This window comes from Eptesicus fuscus, chromosome 6, assembly GCF_027574615.1.
Source record: "Eptesicus fuscus isolate TK198812 chromosome 6, DD_ASM_mEF_20220401, whole genome shotgun sequence".
NCBI classification, from domain to species: Eukaryota; Metazoa; Chordata; class Mammalia; order Chiroptera; family Vespertilionidae; genus Eptesicus; species Eptesicus fuscus.
In genome coordinates, this window is record NC_072478.1 from 81,501,610 (window position 1) to 81,525,390 (window position 23,781).

Consider the following 23,781-nt stretch of genomic DNA (forward strand, 5'->3'; position numbering starts at 1 on the left):
CCTTTCTCTATAATAGAAGTGTCAACCAAATTCACAAACAACAATGACAGATGGAAACACATGCGTGCGATTGGCGCCAGTGAGAGCTTTATATGTATTGTGCCTGTGCAAGTCAACTTAGCCTTTTATAGATATAGAATAAACTTGCTTAATTAGACCTGCTTTCTGATTTAGCTAAACTTTTTCCAGCCCAGTGAAGCAGCCCAACTTCTCTTTCAGGTAATTGTCAGCAACACAACAGTAAATATCAATACGAAGTAGATTATTATTATATATCATGCAGGAAGAACAAAGGGCAAAATACTTAACTGCAGCAGTGTTTGACTATATTCTGCACAGTGAGAAAACCTTAGGTCGTTTTCAAGGTCCACCATTTCTTACTTCTTTTCAGTCAGGTGAAGTTTCTAAGCTTTCTAAACCTCTGCTTTCCAGCTAATGAAAAGAAAATAGGATTCCACTGAGTCTCCTATCTACCTACTCCAGGACTTCTGTGAGGATCAAATGAGATGAGGCACGTGAAAACGTTTCACAGACATTTGGTTAAAGTGTAAAATGTTTGCACCTGGCTATAAAGCAAGTTGTGTTCCTGGGCTGAAGAAACTCCAAGGAGGCGAGTCACTAGGGAGAGTAAGATGGGCATTGCTACATGATGTCATTACCTGGAGCCCACAGCAACCATTTCCGGGCTGGGCTGGGCTGTGGGCTGCATTTTGTGCCATGGGGTCTTGGCAGTGTTGGTTGAGATTTGGCGGGGTGTCACTCTGGGGTGATGGTGGGGCCTGTGTCCCACTTGGAGGAAGCCAAGTGTTGGTTAGTTGGTGCCAGGTCCGTAGTGCCAACCAGTGCACGTCATGGCAGCTCCTGCATTGAGCATCTGCCCCCTGGTGGTCCATGCACATCATAGCAACTGGTCAGATGGCAGGAGGGACACTTAGCATATTAGCCTTTTATATATATAGATATTGTGGAATTTGGATCTATCTACCACCAATGCAGTTCATTCACTAATCAAATTAATGTTTATTGGACATTATATCAACTGTCAGGCAATGTGCTAGCCACTAAAATTGCATTGTTGGACTCTAAGTCCTCATCCACATGGGGGAGAAAACCATTAAATAGCCACACAGTTAAATGTGGAATTACAACTCTAAGGAGAGCTGCCTGGTGCACAAGGCACTCCTCAAATGTCTTTCCCTACACCTGCTCCTCTTCCAGGATCCTCTCTCTCATGGTGACATCTCCATTTACCCGTCTCCCAAAGGGAAGTCCTGAGAGTCAACATGAATTTTCTGACAACCAGCACCCATGCCCCTTCTCACAATGGGCAGCTCTTGCTCTCTGCATTTCCTGGCATTTGGAAAATGGTAATGGAACAAGTGCTCACAGCCCATAGTGGTACTGCCCACCATGTAATGCGAGGAGTTGTAAAGGGGCAAACCAAAACATCTTCTCTACAGGCCCGAGATCCCCACCAGTGGAGACATTCCACTTAGGGCTGCATTACAAAGGCCTGTGCACAAGCATCCCTTGTAGGGTCATGCCACTCCAGGAGGGGTCCTGTGTGAGTACTTGGGGACTTATTCTCCTGGAGGTAGAAGACCAATTTTGAAAACTTCCCAATTTTGCCCAAGGCAAATCCGCTGGTTGGGGATAAAGAGAAGCCATGAAAGGAGTTGTTGTTTTTTTTACATCGGAGAGCTGGCAGGCATACAGTTCTATCGTGCATGATTTATGTAGATTTATTTAAGTATTTGATTGGCTTTTAGAAATCATTCTTCCTGAAGGAAGTCATAGAATGTGACTCTACTTGTGACCACAATCTCTAATTGTACTCAAACTAATGACCAAGGGATATTAATCATCCCCTCACTAGACTGTGCTAATCAGTTAGTCAGGGATCACACACTCCATGCCTCTCCAGGTTAATTATGTTTCTGAATAATAATCCTTGCAATTCACAAGGGTTGTGGCAGTACTGCCACTGGGCAGAAGAGGGCGACGTAACCACATACAGTGGGTGCATTCAAGCCGGGGAGTCCTCTGGGCTGCTGGACCTCATGAGTTTTCAGCCTTGTCAAGTACCCATGGCAGTGCTATGATTCCCATTCTATAGGTGGGGAAACTGAGTCTCAATATGTTCCACAAGGTCAGACAGCTGGAAACACCAAAGATATCTAAAGTTCCAGATGGGAGGGGATGTTTGGAAGGGTCATGGGGCTGGGGGCCCAAAGCTGCCTTTGCAGAGCACTTGATGCAAAAGGAGAGAATGGTAACTTCCCAGGGCTGCTCCAGTTAAGGGGCAACGCAGGAATGTGAACTCGGCTTTCTGACTCTTAATCCCAGGCCCCTGGCTCTGCCAAGCGCGTGTAGATTACCCAGTTCTCCCGGCACTGATAGGCACAGAACCACTCACCCCACTGACTCTGATTTCTGTCCTCCTTGACCTTTGTTCTTAGTCCTAGAATCAGTAAATAGACCAACACACCAACTCTGCATGTTGCCAGAAAGGCATTGAAGCAAAACCTGAAATTAGACTCCCTGGCCTTCCTATAAGGCAGTATGTTTGAAGAGAAAAAACGAGGGGAGGCCCTAAGTATTATACTGGATTTCTATATGCTGGGTCGAATATACGTAAATCTCGATGATGACAACAATAGCAATATTAACCAACATGTGCTTACTCTCAGCCAAGGGACTGTGCTGAGAACTTTCACCATATTATCTCATTTAACCCTCTCAGGAAACCTGTGAGGCAAGAAATATTATTTTATAAATGAGAAAACTGAGGCAGAAAGTTCAAGTAACTTGCCCTTGTTCACTTGCCAAATAGTTAACCAAGCATTACTTGTATACAGACCTCCTCATACACATCCTAAGGCTCCTTTATGCTGCATTCCAAGGGCCCTGGCATCTTAGGTGAGGTGACTCAGCACTATTCAGAAGTCCCAGTATTACCCACTCAGAGTGCAGTCTCTATGTGGATGATGGAATGACAACAATGAAGACATATGCCATTTGCACAGAAATTCCAGTACATGGAAATTGGCATTGTCACCTCTTGTTACCCCAGAATTCAAGGTTTCCCGAAACAGACAGCTTAACCCAGAGGACTGTTTCACCAAGGTTATCTTTCCCCTGAGAGTCCGAGCACCAGAGAACATTTCCATTGGTTCAGAAAACTGGTAAGACTTATTAGAAATGTTTAAAACTTCAGAGAAATTAAAGCTCATTTCCCTTATGTTGAGTGGGGCAGATCACACAAATTGTGTGACTTGCCTTACACAACAGACTCCAGTCTAAGTCGATTTATTGTCAGTAAATGTTGCTTCTGTACAGTTGGCATACTAAATAGAGTCGTTTTCGCCTCACTCTGGTGCCTATGTTTCATCGAGGATCAGGCATTCAGAAGGCCCATTTGAAGACAAGCCATCAAAACAAGGCCCAATACATCTAACTCTGCAGCTGCAAGCCCCAACCTCAGCCTTCCTGCTCCTCACCTCAAGGTGGCTGGGAGGGAAGGGACAATGCCAGTCGGTTCATAAACGCCAGCTCCCCTCCCCACTGCCTGTGCATCTGAGGGTAGAGAGTGAGCACAGTGCGGTGGTCATTTGTACTTAGATCCTGCTGCATGGGTATATTCCATGAATAATGAAGACTATCTGATATATACACCATCACATTGAAACCAGTGATGTGCGTTCCAAAATTTTATTTTTCCTTTTAAAGATTTTTAATTGATTTTTAGAGAGAGGAAGGGAGAGAAAGAGAAACATCAATGTGAGAGAGAAACATCGATCAGCTGCCTCCTGCACACCCTGCTGCTGGGGATTGAGCAACTCCAGCATGTGTCCTGACCAGAAATCTAACCAGCAACCTTTCAGTGCACAGGACAATGCCCAACCCACTGAGTCACCTGGGCTAAACCTGTGCATTCCATGTAAAAGCCATCCTATGGAACACGACTCTCTACCTGTGCTATATTCTGTGTCTCCTAATTTCATCCATACTCTCCTTCTCCTGACTCGTGACACGTTTGGCCCATTTGACCCTCTTTGCAGGGACCAGATCTGACTTTTGCCTTCTCTGCAACATCTAGTGCCTCAGTGGTAACTCAGGGAGTTCCCGGTTACATCACAGAGGACCCAGACACCTAATATCAACACACACCAACACCTGAAGTACTAAAGCAGAAGGAAGACATTTTTATTCCAAGGTAGTCAAGAAGATTCTTTTCTCCGAAGTTATAACTCCATTTATCAATACCGTCTGAGAGCTGGGCTGGCAGGAAAGCCCGGAAGAGATGCTCTGCTTTTGGCTCGAATCTCTCCGGCTCTAATTTCTATAAGGTCTGGAGAATGACTTTACCCCTCCCGTTACCACAACCACGTCTGCACGATATGCAGAGCGGAAGCTGCATAATTTATGATGTGCAAGCTGCGATTCAAACCAGGATTTCACAAACCAGTCCCAGTGGAAAGGTAACCTGGAGAGTCAGTAAACTTGAACCTGAGCCCATGTCTTTGTGGGAAGGTTTACCCACCCCGCCCCATGCAGCTCTTCCCCGCATGGAGCTAACAGGACCCTGACCAGCCTGGAGGAACAGACCTCTCACTACTTACAGAAATCTGAACACTGGCCGCCACATCTGATCTCGAGGCAGTTGTGTAAGTCAACAGAGAGTTTCCTTTAGGCAGCCTGTGGCCCTCACAACTCGAGTTTCCACACCCAGACCCTTCCCACATTTCCGTTGCCCTGCCTTTGAGAGTGTCATGCCTGGAGAAGAAGGTACCAATGTTTACATGTCCTCCCTTCCCCGACCCTTGACTAAGGGAGACACCAGAAAGGGGAGGGGCTCCAAGAAGGATGCACGGGTGCTTACTGTGCTGGTCGCTCCTGTCCCTTGTCCCGTCCACGGTGCCATCTGGGAGGATCCGCAGGAAGTGGCCCCCGTTGCTGCAGTAGAGAAGCTTGGGCTTCTTGTAGTTCTCCAGAGGCAGATTGAACCTCTCGGTCAGGGCCGTGAACGTGGTGACTTCCCCCTCAGCCATGGCTCAGCAGCGGCCGGTTAGGGTGCTCTCAGGGCTGTAAGGAATTGAACAAACCTGTAGAATGTCCTTCCAGCAAAGGTGCAACGTACAAGCAGGGTAAGAGAGCCTGGGGTGCAGGGCTCTGGTCGGCTGGGAACCACAGACTGGCCAGGTGATGCCCACAGTAATGGGCCCGTGCGGGGGCCGGCGGCTAAGGAAGGATAGTCCTGGCAGGGGAGGGATTGTCTGGCCATTTCTCATTTCCAATTGGACACGGCTCTGGATCAAGCTGTGTGTTTTTTAGAACTTTAAATTTAATCATTTGGCCAAGGGAAAAGAAAATAATGTGTTGGTCCCTCCTTCTGATCCACACACATCCTCAAATTAAATACCGAAGTTGCACTAAAATAACACCCGGGTCCTGGCTGGAACCCACAAAAGCCGAGAGGCCGGCGCTGAGGTTTTGCCCTCTATCCTCCCACGGTTTTGACTGGACACCGCCAGGCCCAGGTGCAGAGATAGCAGAGAGCCCAGGCTCAAGGCCTGGAGGACTTGCATGGCGGCCTCCCACAATAGTGACAGCCAAGAGTTAATGTGTAAAGGAAAATTCTGGGTTTGCTGGTGGGAACAGAACAGGAACTGGGGAGCAGCACGTGGGGGTGTTACATGGGGTTTTTAAAGGGCAAACGCTGTGCCAAGGGAAGTTTTTTGAGACAGATCATTATGAAGGCTATGCCAGTTGTTGCCTGCTTCCACAGCTCTCCACACATCCTCATGACACACAGAGAAGGTGTCCCTGTGCAAGGCCATCTTCATCCTAATTACTGTCTAATGAGACATACTTATGACACAGAAACCACCACATTGCATATTATAATCCTCTAAGGTCCTCCATGCCCCTATATACAAATTTGTAACATATTAGTGTAAAAATGTGTCAATTATGCCTCTAAGGATTAAAAAGCAAAGCCAATAGACACTAGAATTTTAAAGCATCTACTTGTCCCCACCATTTAGGAGAATGACGTGCTGGTGACTCAAGGACTGTACAAGGCAGAGGCGAAGAGACCAGGATCCTGACATGGAACCCTCGTAAGTGTGAGTAGATGCTGTTTGTACACATTGGTTATCAGGTGGCCTTATAATAATAATGATCATCATCATTATCATTGTATTCTGGGCTACAAGCTGATTCATATAGTCCTCACTACCACCCTTTGAAACAGACAATAATATCACCCCCATTTTGTAAATAAAATGTAGCCAAACCGTAGAGCTGTTCAGTGGTCTGTCCAAGGTCAACAGCTGGTAAGCGGTGTCCCTGAGCCTCCAGATGGGGTTCTTGAAACAAAGCCCTAATGTGCCCTTACTCACCAGGAAAAGGTTCAGTGACCTCACTGATACTGCAGTGTTATAGTCATCCCGCCCCCTCCACAGTTTCCCTCTCTGTGGCTTCAGTTACCCAGGGTCAACCGTGGTCTAAAAATATTAAATGAAAAATTCCAGGAATAAACAATTCCTAAGTTTTAAATTGCGCAGAGCTCAGAGTAGCCTGGTGAAATCTCACGTGTCCCGCTCCGTCCCTCCCAGGACATGACTCTCCCTTTGTCCAGCATATTCATGCTGGATACACACCCACCTGTTGTCTCTTAGTGGTCGTCTCAGTTATCAGATCGATTGTTGTGGTATCAGTGCTTGTGTTCAAGTCACCCTTACGTTATGGCCATTCACCTCACTTCCACTACAGGATATTGGTATAATTGTTCTATATTATTCTTCATTATTGTTGTTAGTCTCTTACTGTGCCCAATTTAGATATTAAACTTTATCATAGGTATGTATATGTAGGAAAACGTAGTATATAAGGTGTGGTGCTGTCTGTGGTTTCAGGCAAAAATTATTTATTTGTGACCCAGACATTGGTTATCACCATCACCAACAGCCTCGGCTTTTGCCCCCATGCCAACCTTGCAGTGGGACTCCGGTGTCTCTCATTCCCCAGCAGAACCCACATCACTAGGTGTTAAGGAGCCCTGGGAATGTCACAGAAAGCTAGCCAGCCCCCAGCATTCTCCACACTCACCATCCATCCATCCATCCATCCATCCATCCATCCATCCCTGGAACAGCCTCATGGAGCTGCTCCACAGAAATTAATTCCGCTGCAAATGGAGGCAACAATGTGGATAATTTGTCCTGGCGACTTTGGAATTAGGAATCATTTTGGAAGCGTCCATTTGTTTTCTCTGCTCTAGGCATTTTAGTGTTTCTGGTACATCTCTTGCTATCTGCAGCCACATGGGCCAGTCACACTATCCCCACTTCCAGTTAATAGTTTGATGTCCCTCCACAAACCCCCAAAGAGAATTTTGCATATACCATATAAACACATATTTAAAGTCAGAGCATCCCAAATATGCTCTTCTCATATGGTAAAACTCTGTCCAGCCCTTTCACATAGGACAATAACAGATAGAAACTTAATTCTGTTGACATTGATTTCACAGGGAAGACGGCAGATTTTACCTTGCACAGCACATTGTGTTTCCTTCTCAAACCCCCATTCTTTCTTCCAGATCCTTTGCTTTCATCCGCTAACCTCTACGTCTCTGTGTCCACCTCTGTTTTGTTTTTGTTTTTTCTCTCTCTCTCTGTCTCTCTCAGCCCTTTTCCCACCCAGCCTCTTCATCTCCCTCTCACTCCGCTTGCTTCTGGATCCCTTCTGATATAAAGCACTTTGGTTCTTCCAAACATGGCCCTCTTCACCCATCACCTCCCCATTAGCATAGAATAGATGCCCCTTCCTTCAAATACAACTAAGAGATCATTAATATTCTTTGTTTTACCCATTTTTTTTCCAAGCACTTACTAAGTTATGTCCTCAATTTGTTGCAGGAGATAATAATTATATACTAGTGTTGTCATTTAACTGTACAAATAGCCACTTGTCACGTCAGTCTTTAGTGGGCAGACTTTTGTTTCTTGTTGTGCCTGGGTTTTCTCAAATGGAAGTCCCATGTGCCCCTGATTGTGCATGTTAAGGAGGCTGCCCTTCTAGATCCAGCACTCATGGAGAGTCTCCATTAGGACATTTTCTAAGTGTTGGGTATGGATTTGGCTCTATTTGCATTCTTGCTTCCATCCCATTGGGATGAAGGGGAACAGATGCACAGAAGGCAGACTGAGGCTGGAGGCAGCAGCTCTGGCCAAGGACTGTACTAATGCTCCCCCTCCCAGACTTCCTCACTGCGGGGCTCTCTCCAGCTAAACACCCTCTGCAGGTTCCAGCAGGCACCAGGCACCCCTCCTTCCTGATTACAGGGCAGCCTACGGTTATGCAAGGCTGAGACACTGCTCTCTGCCTGCTCCCCCAGGAGGAGGGTCGGTAATGGGGTGATTGTACTGACTTCAGATTGCTCCCATCACCCCTCAGTGCAGATCCATACCTGGAAACCCGATGGGGACCTGCTGACTCCTGAAAATAAGCCTTGAGTCAATGTGAAATTGATAGACTATGGAAGCAGCATTTATGAATCAGCTGACACTTAAAAAAAAAAAAAGAAATCCCTTTTGTTGCTAAGGAAACCCCAGAGACATGAAAAGCCCTCATTTTTATTTTTTTGCCTTTTATTACAGTTTACCAGTATTTTAAGCAGTGGTTGGTCCACGGTTCCTTGCCAATCCAGTATTTGTTAGAGGATAGGAATAAAGGAAGTCTATGAGGTGATAAAACCATTAGGCAGCAGCCTTAGCAAGCCCTTGGGGATTTACACAAATTGCTCTAATAAATGAATCCATTAACTACATGAAATCAGGCATTAAGCATAATGGAAATTTATAAGCTCTGCTTCTTGTTATTACTATCTTTTTGTTGGCTGTCAGGGGAAGGAGTTCTCTCTCTCCCTCCCCCTCTCTCTCTCCCTCTCTGTCCTTCTGTATGTGTGTGTGTGTGTGTGTGTGTGTGTGTGTGTGTGTGTGTTTGGGAGATGTCAGAGATCAAGTGGACTCCATGCCATTGTTGTGTGCTAAGCCCAGCCCTTTGAAATTTGGGGCACTGGTGAGATTTTGGGAAAACCTGAAGATTGTCTTGACTTATTAGTGACACCAAAGTGAAGAGAACACCAAGCCTTTTGGAACATCCGTGTTAAAGGCTGACATATTTTGTCAGCTGTAGCTTCTGGAGGAGAGTGTGAACTCTGACACACGAACAGGATGCTAAGTGTACACCCTTGCCCAGGAATACACAGTCACTTTTCAATGTGGTACAGTGAGCAACACCCTACAGCCCCTTCGATGCACTAATCGGCTCTGGGAACCTGGGCGAGTCATTCACTCCTTCCAAGATGTGTCCTGTAACAGTCCCCACCCTGCCTGGGCTCAATAGTCATGACAGCACTTGGAAAGAAAAGAACTGTGACCTGACCGGTAGGAGATATGATTGTGTTGAACCAGTCAAGGCTTGATGTGGTCTAGGTCAGCTCTGATTGAATGCTTAATTTAAAGTAATTTTTAAATTGGTATGAAACTATAATTTTTTAGTCCCTCTCATATTTGGCAGAAATTAGCTAAGCCCCTCCCCCCTAATCATTTAAGCCACCGAGATAGCAGAGAAATGAAGGAGGCAAAGGGAAAGCAGTGTTATGTGTGGCAGAATCCAGGTCACCATTTCAGGCTCAGTCCTCAGTTTATCCAGTTATTGAAGTGACATTTGTGAAGCCTGCTATCTGAACAAGACATTTGTGCTCAGTTTGACCCTGGCCACTAAGCTGGAAGGGAATACTCACAGTTCTAAGAATCAGGGGAAAACAAGCGCTGATTTTTTGTTTTTGCTTTTATCCCCTGTCACTGCTTACACAGTGCAGAATGCCCATGAAGGGAGATATTTTGCAAAGTGTATAAAGCCACTGAAGGTAGATGCACAGGCATCTGTTAAGGTGGTAATTGGCTGTGTCCGCAAACCCAGCATATGTAAAACAGGCCTCACCTTTGGTTCCAAATACACTTTAAGTCTTCCCTCCCTATCTCTGTGAATGGCATCACCTCATAACCTAACTATTCCTTATAGATATTAATTAACCTAGATCTTATTAACTCAGAATGTGAGCTAATATTAAATATTAAACGTAATATCAAATATTAAAGGTAATTACTAAAAGAAAAGAAATAGAATTCATTAATTCCAACCAGCAACTGGCAAGGATAAGGGAAATGAAACAAAATAAATAAAACTGTACTTATTCAAAAGAATCCAGGAAAAGAAAGAAATAGAAAAATTGCTCAAGATTAGTTGGTAGAAATAAATCCAAATGTATTATGATCACAATAAATGTAAATGGGCTAAATTTACTAGCTACTGGATTTTTAAAAAATTAATCTTCACTGATTTCAGGAGACATATTTAAGACATAAAGATACAGAAAAGTTAAAAACAAACGGGTGAAAAGTAGATACCAAATGTTAGCAAAATTTAAAGTTGTATGGCTATAGTAATATCATATAAAGTAAGTCTAAGGCCAAAAGAATGATCAAAGTAGGTCAAAGGCCAAAAGAATGATTAAGGGTAAAAGGCATCACTGCATAGAGATAAGTAGAATAATCAACAGAAAGATATAAAAAGTCTAAGCTTGTGGAATAATGACAGAGCCTGAACATATATAAACAAAAATTGTCAAATACATAAGGAGAAGTTGACAAATCCACAATGGTGGTGGAAGATTTTAATATATTTCTCTCATAAATAATAGAGCAAACAGACAAAAAAATATTAAGGACATAGAAGATTGAAATACACAACAAGCGCAATTGAATGAACACGAGAGAACTCTGCACCCCAAAATTAATGAACACCATTCTTCTCAAGGACACTAGAGCATTTATAAAAATTGGTCATGTATCAGGTCATAAGGCAAGACTCAACACAAATAGAAGAATCCATTTTGTTCAGATTATTCTTTGGGTGGAGTAGAAATCACTCACACCCCTCCTATTGGTGTCAAAACCCTTTCAATTGTACCTTTTTAATGTCTCCTAAAATCCTCCTCCTCATTCCCACTGTGGCTGCTTTAGTTCAGACGCAACACCTTCTCTCACCTGGGCTGCTGAGACAGGCAGCAGTGGTCCCCTTCTCCAGCACGGCTCCCTTTCAGTCCCCTTTGACCCTGCTGCTCGTGGCCTTTTAACACATGAATCTGACCATCCGTCTCCTGCTAAAGATCTCTGACTGTGTCAGTGGGTTCCCTGCCACCGTCAGGATAAGTATAAAACCAGACCCCATCATGATGTATGAGGCTTTCATCATCTGCTCCTTGCCTAACCCCGTTGCCTTTTCTCTTACTGACCTGTTTTTCTTCTAGTCCCCCCACAGCCTCACACCAGCAGCATTCTTTCTCGCTCCCTTCCTCCACCCTTCACCCATGGCCTGGCTAAGTCATACTCACCCTTCAAAAATTTATCTCCGATATTCTCTCCTCCAGAAAGCCTGTCTGACACATCCCCCAACCTGACCTCCCTACTCTTCCTCCACACCACACGTACCAGTTTAGATGAGTCGATTCCCTAATGCTTCCATAGCCACACTGTATTGACTCTCGGACAGCACTGGGTGCAACTGCCATACAGAGTCCCTGTTTAAACTCGTTCGTGGCGTCCCAACAAGGCCTGCAGGGCTCTGTGAGAGCCAGCCCTGGCTTCCTCCCCTGCCTCATCTCCCACCACACTCGCTCTCTAAACTAGCCTTTCATTTCCTGGAAATCACTGCCTCCCTCTGCCCCCTAACCCTTACCCATGCTCTTCTCTCTCTCTAGAGCACTGTTCCTCTTCATCTTCTCTCTACCCCACCCACCCTGTTATCTCCTACTTTTTCTTCAAGTCTTAGATCATTTGCCAGAATCCTCTAGGAAGCCTTTCCTGACTTTCCTTAACTGGGTCAGGTTCCTCCACTTCTCATAAGACCATTTAATATTTCCTCAGAGCTCTTACTTCAGTTTTTAATTACACATTCATTCTTTTCATTATTTAATTAATGTCTCCCTTTACGACGGGGCTGTCAGTTCCATGATAGTATAAATCAATGTCTTACTCACTATGGTATCCCCGTGTCTGGCAAAATGCCTGGTGTCTAATAGGCACTTGGTAAATATTTGTTGAATGAGCGAATGAATATAATTTAACTATGTTTACTTGACTGTCTCCTTCACTCGTCTCTAAGACCTTGGGCGATTCCTTTTTTCCCCCTAGACCCAGCACTTAGCAAATGCTTGCACATCATCAGTGTCCTGTGGGTGACTGAATACCAGGCCAGTTCCTTCTCAGGATCCTCTAGTGCAGTGGTCGGCAAACTGCGGCTCGCGAGCCACATGCGGCTCTTTGGCCCTTTGAGTGTGGCTCTTCCACAAAATACACGGCCTGGGTGAGTCTATTTTGAAGAAGTGGCGTTAGAGGAAGTTTAAGTTTAAAAAATTTGGCTCTCAAGAGAAATTTCAGTCGTTGTACTGTTGATATTTGGCTCTGTTGACTAATGAGTTTGCCGACCGCTGCTCTAGTGGAAGCCTGTTATCAGGAGACTTAATCCTCAGGTGTTAATAGAAAAACTGAGCCAAGAGCCTAAGTGCATTTTAATTGGGTTAAAATTAGGCTAGAATATCCCATCCTCGGTTAAAAATAGGCCCAACCCTGGTTCCCATCTTGTAGAAGATACTTCCTTACATCTTCGAAAGAAGTATTATGAAAATTAAGAACCTAAAGGAAGATTTCAGACCTTTGGTCTCAAGGCTAACCTTCTTATCTGACCCAGAGAGCGTCTGTGTGGTCTGGTTTTACTATTTTTGCCAGGGAGCGTCAGGCTGGCAGGGACCCACTTTACACCCTCTGGTGAAGGCAGGTCTGCCTGAAGAAGGGGAGACAGTGTGTTCTTCTTCCTCTTTTTCCTCTACTCCACCCTCCGTGATCTGTATCAGGTCTGAGGTAGGAACATAACCATGGCTGACTGGCCTGGGATAGCATCTCAGCGTGCTGTTCCCAAGCCAGTTCTGTTCCCCGAGCTGAAATCTCATCTTCCAAAGTTGGCAGTAAACCATGGATGTGGCCTGGGATGGACTTGATAGTGGTGTGCACGTTTGTAAAAGCCAATTATTAAATACTCAGGAATTTTGCGAGCCACTTGTTAAACCATTAGTAGCTTGATATCAGCCCTGGTAAGACTATTTACACCACAAAAATCGGCAAATACTACAAATCAAGGCTTTTTTTTTTCTTCTCTATTTCTATGCTTTCTTTCCCTTCTGTTCTTCACCCTCCTCCACCACCCCTCTTCTTTCTTTTCTCTGGTAGCTGGTGTACTGTACCAACTTACTACTGAACTATGGTGTGAGTCCTGGCCAGACACTTGCTAGCAAATTACTCAGTCTTACAGTCTCAGTTTCCTCATCTGCAGAATGAGGTTTCATAACAGCAGCTATTGCACAGAATTGCTTTAATTGTTAAGTGATAATACACAAAAAGTGCTGAGCCCTATACTTGAAAACTTGTAAGGATTCCGTAGATGTTAGTTTGGTTACCATACTCCATGTATCATATTGTTTAGTTTTGTCAATCTGCACTATTCATTTTGGGTTGGACACACTTGACTTTAAACATTGAGTAATGTTTTGGCAATATTTAAAAATATCGTTTTCTATATATAGGCTAGAAATTTCATGATCACTTGTATGTAATGATGGTCTCTTTTCATTTGCTTGGGTGCTAACGAGGATATACTAGGAAAAACGATATTTCATCATTTTGTGTGTGTTAGTGTCCAGGATGACAGAGAACCTAGGGTTCAATAGTCCTTCTTGTCTGTTCTTTAATTTCAGATCCTTTTAATTCTAAAGAATCCCAAGTCACTGTTAAACTGTGCCCTGGCTTCCAGAATCAAATATTATTTGAGGGAGATCAATATGTCATACTTAGAATGCCAACAACTTATATTCAGTACCTGCCATGGGTAGAATCCTGCAGATGTCCTGGAAATTTAAAAAAGAAAAGAAAGAAAAGGAAAAAGGAAGGCCCGAAATCCCTAGTCCACAATTATAATATGCAAAAGGCTCTGAACACTAGAAGTTCTTTCCTAACTCAAATTGTGGCAAAACTTGACCCAAACTCTCCTCCGACTAAAACCTGTATTCCACTTTGTGTTAATATTTCTATAATCCAGTGCAGAATTAGTAACGTGTTTGATTGATTATAGGGTACTGTCCCAAACCTCACTGGAGTTGTTCCATAATACACAATATATGTACCATACTGCCTTTCTAAAATCTCCAAAATTCTGATTTGAAAATATATCTACCCCCAAGGCTTTTCAGATAAAGGGATTCTAGACCTGTAGCAAAAATCACAGTGTCTGCCTTGAAGGAGTTTACACTCTGGCCATACGAGATTCATCAAGACATGCTTCAGAAGCCTGGACCAAGTAGCTGGCAGGAGCGGGGGTGGTTATAATCCAACTGCAGCACCCAGCAGCTCTCCTACCCTTAGCTCTCACACCCCTTAATGAAGAGCAGAAAATCTGAGCAGACAACTCCCACCCTTTAAGGATCTCCTCCAATACCCTGTATTTCCTCCCTTGATTCTGGATCTTTAATTCTCTGCAGTCTGGCTTATCTACTCTCAAAGCACTTCTCCCCATGGAGCATCGCTCAATCGGAGGTCAGGAATTCTTTCAAGTGCTTAGAGAAAACAGCCTCCACTCTGAGAGGAAAAATGGTGTACTCCCTGGCAGTGGCGTGTGTGCTCTGTTCTGTCTGAACTTTAATGCTCCCCCCCCACCCCGCCCCCTTCCAAAGCATCCTGCAGGCTCTCCGCCATCCTGAAGAGCTGCGCACATCTTAATGGAAATATCCTTCCTGCCGACCCCGAGCCTCGGGGCCTCGGGCCAAATGCAAAGTGATTCTGCAGAGACACTAGCAGCACTCGCCCCTTCTTCCAACCTCTCTTACTGATGTGGCGCCAACAATCTTTTGAGTCTGTTGCACAGGTTACAATCTCCAGAACCAGCCCAGCAAGGACATTTCTTTCTTGGAGTCTGCAGACCTTCCAGCTCATAGGAAGATGGTCAGTTTTCTGGGTCTTTCTTATTTTTCTTATCTCCTGACCCAGAAATTTTGGCTTCTCCAAACTCAGTCTTTTGAAGCATGTGTTTGCTATCTCTCTGAAAATGCCAAGAGCTTGTTCTTCCTCATGTGTCCCAATAGCCCGCTTTGGACATACCAGAAATAATAAAATGTGTCCATAAATAATGAAATAGTAACCTTTTCTTGAACGTTTACCATGTGTCTCATACATTACTTTAATTCTCAAATAAATTCTGTTAGGTAGGCATTGCTTTTTATTTTTTTCTTTCTCTGTTTTGTTTTTGTTTTTTAGTCTGGGAGGTAAATGAATAGAGTAAAATTTTCTATTCAGTCACCTACCCTAGCTGGTTCAATGTCCCAGCGTGTAGTGAACAGAACAGAGATGCTGCCCTGGACTGAACTTGAGGCATTTGCTTTCTCAGCCCTCACTCTGCAGCTCAGGACCAGAGGCACAGAGAGCTTCATTTCCCTAAGGTCACACAGCGAAATGAATGTTAGCGCTGAGATATAAAGGGACGGTTTTCCGACTCTAGAGTCCATGATTTTAATTGCCAAGAAGCGTGGGAAAGAGAAGAGAAAGTCCATTGGACTGAGTAATCCTTAGCTTCTCTATTCTTTTTGCCCCACCAGCCTCCATAACTCACATAGTCCTGTTGATGGCGTTCTAAAGGAGATACTTGTTGTCATTGAATGGAGTCTGCATGTTCCTACCTTGGCACACGACCATCCTCTTTCACAGCGGTACAGTGACCTCTGGATTGCCACTCTCTTGCTTCCCCTGAATGACCCAGTGTCACCCGAGTCCATCTTGACCTTGGTCACACTAGAGTCACTTGCCATTGATCATAAAAGAGCTGGGGCCAGGCCAGGGACCACTGGAGGTGTGTGTGTGGGTATACTATGTGAATGGTCCTACTAGGATGGAAACACCAGGAAAAAGGCAAGTTCTCAGAACCTGAGAGTCATAGGCCTGGGTTTTGGCTTCTGCTGTTTCATGAACTCCTTGTGTGACCAGGCAAGTCATTTAATGTTTCTGACCCTCTGCTGCCTCAAATGAAGCTGCTACGAGTGCTGATGTGGTCATGGGCCACGAGGAAAGAACGAGGGAGGCCCAGGAAGGGCCCTGCATACAGAGAGTGTCTAGGAAATCGAAGGAATTGTTGTTAATGTTTCAGTGTGTTGAATATTGACATTTTGATAGCAGTTGGGCTTTTACAAAGCATTTTATGTGAGTAAACAAGCCTCTGTGGGTGCCTGTTGTGTAGACAGTACCTTCAGCGCTTTATAATCATTTTGTATTTGCTATTCCTTCTGGTATACGGATAGATGCACACGTTCCCTTTTGCTCCAGCCGAGAGAACTGTCAGCCGAGAGGCTGAGCAAATCTGTGGTTTAGCCGCGCAGGAAATCCTCAGCCATGAGACATCAGGTTGTTGTGTCGCCCTCTGTAGGGCAGCCTCATTTCCAGGAGCCCCAGCCTCACCAAAACATTAAAAAATAAAGAGGACGGAACTCACATTTCTGCCAGACAGATGATAGCCAGGCGTCTCTGGAAGAATGGTTAGCAGTCCTGGCGTGCAGTTTCGGGTTTAAGGTGCTTGGATACGAAGGAGGAATGTAAACTCCACAGAGCTTATTTCACACGTCAGAGTCTATTCTGGTTCTTGAAAGTGGGCCCAGAGGCCCCGCTTCGGGCCCGGCAGCCACATTCCTGCAGAGGCATTTAGCAGCATGCAGCAATCCAGCGGGGGCAGGGCCCCGGGTTGCATAGGGACCCAGTGAGAGCCACAGCCAAAGGGCAGGAAGAAAATAGTCACCTGCCCCAGAGCCAGCCTTCTAGTGACTAGTTTCTGGAGCGTCTACGTTAGACTAGTATAAAGCTTGCTTCCTTTTACATTTTTTCTTTTTAAGGACTTCGGCTAATTTTAGAGCGTTTTACTTGCCAACTCTCTCTGATCTCACATGGAAAGTCCAAAAGCGGCCATTCTCCCATCCGCACTGTTTGCCCTGTCTCAGCACGCCCGGTGGCTCATGCGGTCCTGTGGCCACATCATTGGTAGTTCACACACAGCTCTGCACACACCCCAGGTGTTGGCAGGAACCAGGTGGGTTTTATGGAAAGGAGATGGTGTTTGATAAGGGATGAGCTGAAATCTTGCATCCAAGAAGCTAAATAAGAAATAAATCTAGCATCTCCAGGGTGGTGCACATTGCAGACAGGATGACATTTATCAGAAAAGCCACTGGGATAGGTAAATGCTGATAAGCACGACAGTACACTCAATCTGTCAAACTTGGCCTCTTGGGGAGTTTTCCTTAGTTTTGGCAGGTAGCTCCAAGCATGGTTTCAACTCCTCGTGATTTCCCTCCTGGTTTATTTCTTTTTTTCCTCACTGACCTTTCCAAGCCATTTATATTCCGCACTGTCCACTACTCCTCTCTCATGTTTTCTATATCAAAGCACCACTATATTGGGTGGGGTTGTTTGAAAAATGGAGAATTTTTACGTTATTGGCCTTCGAAAGCAGATTAGGCAACAAAAGTGAGGAGAAATGTCAGGGTGACTTCTGCCATGCTTTTGCACATAATTGCTCTCAGCTTTTAAAGCTTCTACATTCCTGGGCTCCTCCTTAGTTCAAAGGGCTCCTCTGGAATTTGATAAACCTGGACATTTCGATGGGCCCATGGGGTAGGGCAGGGCATTTCTCAATGTTTTTCTTGGTGTTGTATTCTTGAGCCCTCAGTGGCATAAATAACTTTTCTATAGGTCTGTTCAGTAAATAAATCAGTAAATAAATAAATAGGTGTTGCTCTTCAAAATCGCCCTCCATAGCAGTTGTGAAAGTTCACTTTCTGTAGGGAGTTTAATTGATTTGACTTTCAAAAATAATGTTTAGCACTGAATTTTCAGCAATGTGACTATTATGAGCTTCCCTGAGTCTATGTCGGACCCACCGTATCTAGGATAGTTCTCATCATTTCCCCATCCTCTACCTCAGACCCGAATTGTATCTTGTGTAACATTTGTGATTCCACTTATGTGTTTACTTGTTACTGTTTGTCTTGCTCCACTACACCACACACACACACACACACACACACACACACACACACACACACACACAGATCTGTAAGCCTCATGAGGACCCAAATCAGGTTTGTTTTGCTCACATTATATATCACCACCTAGATCTGTGCCTGACACATAGTAATTGCTCAATAAATAATGGGGAACAAATGAATTTAAAACGTCTGTTCTCAAAAAGCTGTTGGGTTTTAAAAAAGTAATTTACCAAAAAATTAACCCCTATGGAAAAGGGTAATAATTAAGGTTAGTTTTCCTTTTCTGCAGATCCTTTTCAGTTTGTTGAATAGTGTTTGTCTGAGAATTGTGTTTGCCAGAGGAGGGGGTTGGAATCACTGGTTATCCATATAGTGTGGAGAAGGAATAGTGTGAGGCCTGCCACTTTCCCCCCTCTCTTTACCCATCCTTTCTTTCTTCGTGTATTTACTAAATGTTACTCAAGTATATGCCAGGCATAGTAAAACAGGGGTAATAGTATACCTACCTCACGGATTGCTGTGAGGATCAAATGAAATCATTGTATTTAACAGTTCTTGGCAAAGTACCTGACGTATTAAGAGCATGGAAAATGCTAGCCGTTAACATTATCATCAGAAATATTTATGGGAGCAACTCTTATGCACTTTTCTGTTTCAGACTCTCCAGAATAAGGAGAGAAGATACTGTCTAAACCACCAGGGGCTTGTGGTGATTTATGTCATCAGCTTTCTTTCCATAAGATCTGTTTTCAGAGCAGAGGGTTATATGGTGGCCTCTTCATTTTACAGGTGGGGAGGGTCAGCTAGCCAAGGACAAGAGTGAGGAAAGTTTTGAATAAAGACACAATGCATATTGCTGATTTTTTCCCTTTTACCCCAGGCTCATTGTTTGACTTGGCCCAGCACTGTTACTGATCCTGTCTTTTTTTTTCTTTTTTAATTTGATATTTGTTCGTCATGGGTGTTTGGTTTTTATTTCCGCATGAAATTTGACTTTTAAAAAATATTGCATTGAAATACCATTTCTGAGTAAATTTTGCACCTGAAGCAAGTGCCTCCCTCATCTCACCCTAGTCCCCGCCCTTTTAACTAGTCTAAGTTTCTCTAACCTTTCAATATTGAGCCCTTCGACTCTATTAGAGTTAGCAAATTTGGGTACTTATTATCCACTTATTATCTCTGTGCAGTTCACCATCAGCTCCTGTCTGAACTTCTGAAACAGCCCCCTCTTTTGTTCTGGGCCCCTCTGATCATTTCTATACTCAAAGCCAGAGGGATTTTTAAGAAGCTTACATCAGATTGGCCACTTCCTATTTTATTTTATTTTATTTTATTTTATTTTTTGTTTGAAAAGGTATTTTATTTTTATTTTTTTAAATTTCTTTATTGATTAAGGTGTCACATATTTGTCCTCATCCCCCCGTTCCCATCCCACACCCCTCCCCACGGATGCCCCAACCCCCTGTTGAACTTAACCGTTGGATAGGCTCATATGCATGCACACAAGTCCTTTGGTTGATCTCTCCCCCCTCCCCGCAACCTCCCCTATCCACCCTCTGAGGCCCGCTAGTCCGATCGATGCCTCCTTGTTTCTGGTTCTGTTCTTGTTCCTCAGTCTATGTTGTTCATCATTTCCCCTAGATGAGCGAGATCATATGTCACTAGAGATATACTTATAAGAACTGAATGTGAGACGAGCAATAATAGTTATGCTGATAGGCAAATGAATCAGTCTGTAGTGAGTTTCTTTCTGGACCAACAGTTCTTTTGAGACCCAATTTCAATGTCCACCAGTTCCTTATGTGTACATGTCAGCACTGACCCCTCTGCTCTGGATGGTGGACAAATGGTGGTAACGGAGGTCCGACTCCCTCTGGTTTGGTCTCGGCCGGACCCAGGGGTACGGCTTCACCTGGACTAAGGGGCACGTGGCCTCACCCAGACCCAAGGGGCGCATGGCCTCACCCGGGCCCAGGACCCAGCCTCACCCGGATGGATCCAGGGGCACACGGCCTCACCCGTACCCAGGGGCGCAAGGCCTCACCCGGACCCAGGGGCACATGGCCTCACCCGGGCCCAGGGACCCAGCCTCATCTGGGTCCAGTATCGCATGGTCTCACCCGGACCCAGGGGCGCGTGGCCTCACCCGGGCCCAGGGACCCAGCCTCACCTGGGTCCAGGGGCGCAAGGCCTCACCTGGACCCAGGGGCGCCTGGCCGGCCACTCCCTATTTTGAATCCTCCTGTGGCTTTCCATTTTCATAAACCCTTACCATGGCCTACAAGACACCGTCTGGTCTGGCATTACGTCCTGCCACTCCCTCCCTTTGCCCACTGCATACCAGCCACTGCTGTCTTCCCTGGGATCCTTGACCCAGTGTGGTCTTCTCCACAGGGCTGCCTTTATACAAACTGCTCGCCTTCCAGCAATGCCTTTCCCCAGCACGGTCCACTGCCTTGGCTCCTACTCACCTTTCAGATGGCAGCTGATGTACCACATCCTCAGGTCTACCCTGACCTCCTGATCTAAGTTCTGTCCCTGCTCTGCCTTCATTATTCTGTTTTGTTGCCTCCTGTTCTCTTCCTTTCCAACACGTCCCATCATTTGAAATTAATTAAATATCCACCCATGTGTTTACTTGTTTGATGTCTATCTCCCTCACTAGACTGTCAGTTTCCGGAGGGCCATGTTTAGCGCCATCTTCTCCTCGGCCCCTACGCGATGCCTGGCACAGAGGAGTTGCTCACACATCTGTTGAATGAATGAGGGAGGGAAGGGAATGAGTGAACAAATCCGTCTTCAGCCTGTAACGTCATGACCTAAGGACGCTGCCACACACTAAGAGACTTACTTTCATGTCCCCTTCTGCTCTCTGTCGCAATGAACTTTGCTCTTCTAAAGCAAGTGTTTTTCCCCTAGATTATTTTTATAGAAAAAAAGTGAAGCAAATATAGAGATAATTATTGATTCTCACTCACGAAGTTCCTGCTTCCTATCACCAACATCCTCCTGAGAGCCTGCTGCAGGATTCCCCGGGACCACAGGAAATAAGTCCGCTAAGCACTGGAAATGCCGTTACGAAAATAGACCAGACTTGACCTTCCTCCTGTGGAAGGGCCTCTCTCCTCAGGGAAAACCTTGCAAAGAAATTCACCTGCTCTTAGGTGCTTCCTTCTTCAGTCATCCTCCCAGCAGCATTATCTGCACATTCATATATATATATATATAGCAAATATATATATATATATATATATATATATATATATATATATTTTTTTTTTTTTCTGATCATTTATATCCTGACTTTACTCAATACATTAGGATTTTTCCTTATTAGTAAACATAAATTTATACCTCCATTTGTAATGGCTGCATAGGGTTACCCTATGTGGACATGCAAAACTATGTTCATTAATCCCCTTTCATTGAGCATCTAGGTGGGGGACTGTTTGTCAGTATTATAGACATGGGTCTGGCACCTGCAGCCTCAACACGCCTCCTGGGGGATTCTGATGCATACCCGAGTGTGAGAGCCCTGGTCTGGGGTAGCCTTGTTTTCTTCATCAAGATAGAGGAAAGGAATTCAGCTTGGAAGGGAAGGGCCAGCTTGATTATTTTTGTCCCTTTAGCAGAGTCACTGAAATATCTCCAAATCTACTCTCCTTGTTTTCTTTAAAAGCAGGAGCCCAGGGGACACTGCCCATTTTGATATGTTTATTTTTTTTTCTCTTTCTTTCCATTACTCATATTTCCTTTACTGAATTATTGTTTGTCCCTGCTGGGGGGAAGGAAAGAAAACAGGTGAGGCGACATGGGTGCAGGCTCCAGGTGCTCCTCGCCCTGCTCTGCCGTGTGAGGCAGGGGCAGGGGGCTTCCTGTCTCTGCAGCGAGAGGCCCCGGCCTCCGGCAGGCACCCCAATGCATCTTGACTTAATTTGGGTGGCTCCAAGGCTCTGGTTTGCCGTGTATAGTGGCACCTGATGGGAAGGCCCAAATCTCTCTAAACTGAGCTAGAAACCAGTTCAGGAGAATTAATGGGCATCTAATCACAATATTCAAGCCCATGATAAGATGAAATCAGGCCTCCAGGGTGAGGAAGGTCACATGGCTCAGAATTTCAATGAGGTTCTGTTATGTTTGTGTTTCTCTCTGTCTCTTATTTTATTGGTAAAGTTGTTCCCAGCTTTTCAAAGATCTGAGTACTCATTCATTCACTTGACACATATTTAATGAGCACCTACTATGTGCCAGGCATGAGGAATATAGTGGGGAACAGGACAGACTGAATGAGGCCCTCTTGAAGTTCATATTCCAGTGGGGAAGACCCACCATAAAGGGATTCCCAGTGAATGGAATGTCACCGCGGTCAAGTCCAGGGCACCATGGGAGCCAGAAAATATGTGACCTATAAAGCCTGGGAGATGGGAAGACTTCCTGGAGGAAAAGACATTTATATTCCCACTGAAGAGGGAGCAGTTATCAGGAAGAGCATGTGCAAAGGCCCTGAGCCTAGAAAGAGCATGTTTCGTTTGGGGAACTGAAAATGATCCACCAGGGATGAGAAGAGAGGGCTGTGGCTGGAGATGAGGGCAGGGACATATGCAGAGCCCTATGGGTCTTTATCTCCAGGACAGTGGAAAACCACTGAACAATGCAGGCTGGGGTGAGACATGGTCAGAACTGCATTTTAAAAAAGTCACTCTGGCTGCTGCATGGGGAAGTATTGGAGGAGAGGTGAAAGCAGGGAAACTAGATGCAATGGTCCAAGGAAGAGGTAGCGGGACGTTAGATAAGACAGTAGATGTGAGTGTGGGCCAAATGTGCTGGCCACTCTGCACAGCCTCCACCAGGGTATCTTGGGTAGACTGGCCCAGGGGCCTTCTCTCAGACAGACAGCAGCATTCAGCCAGTGCACAGTCCCAGGAGAAGAGCTAAACTGGGATTTAAAAATCCCACCTCCCACCAAATATGCCGGGAAATAGAATTTCCAGGTGAGATGGTGCTGCTTTGGGGGAATGTGGGCGTCTTCCTCTTCAATAGTCGGGTTGGAAGTGAGGCACCAGGCATCTTAGTAGATAACAAATAGTGCTATGGAGCCGGAGTTCCTCTCTGCCTGACCTGCCGGGCTGGGCACTAAGGACTCTTGTCCCTGCTCTTCTGCATCCTGTCCTGACTCACCAGATGACTGGACAAGTCGTCTGTCCCTCAGCTGCATGTGTCTGACCTTAAGAACTGAATTTCCGAGTCATGCTATCTACAAGACGGTGTCATCTCTGGGAGGTTTGAGGGCAGGTCAGACACTCGGAGGAAAGGGAGGGCAACAGCAGGCTCTCAATATGCCTCCTGGCCTTATGATTCGATGGGGCTTGGTGACACCAGAGGAGATGGCTGAGGTCCTCTTCAGGGCACTTCATTCATTCACTCAACAAATGGTTATTAAGAGTCTATGTTCCTGTCCCCATTCTCAGATGGTGAACAAAGTCCGCAGTCTTACCGCCGTGGAGCTTATATCCCAGCCATTTCCTGAGGCACGACCAGTGGCCCACCTGCCTCCAAGCTCTCCTGGGCTTAGTATT

At 45.2% G+C, this 23,781-nt stretch overlaps 1 protein-coding gene and 1 pseudogene across 1 annotated transcript in view; both read right to left on the reverse strand.

Moving 5' to 3' along the window:
• The window catches only part of FGF1 (fibroblast growth factor 1), an 81,782-nt gene that overhangs the window by 18,352 nt on the left and 39,649 nt on the right, over positions 1–23,781 (reverse strand). The window contains exon 2 of the mRNA XM_008140918.3: positions 4,883–5,085. Coding sequence (XP_008139140.1) covers positions 4,883–5,051 — 169 coding nt within the window. The 5' untranslated portion in view covers positions 5,052–5,085. The remainder of the gene's footprint in view (positions 1–4,882; positions 5,086–23,781) is intronic.
• On the reverse strand, positions 15,427–15,551 carry LOC114233536 (small nucleolar RNA SNORA36 family; annotated as a pseudogene).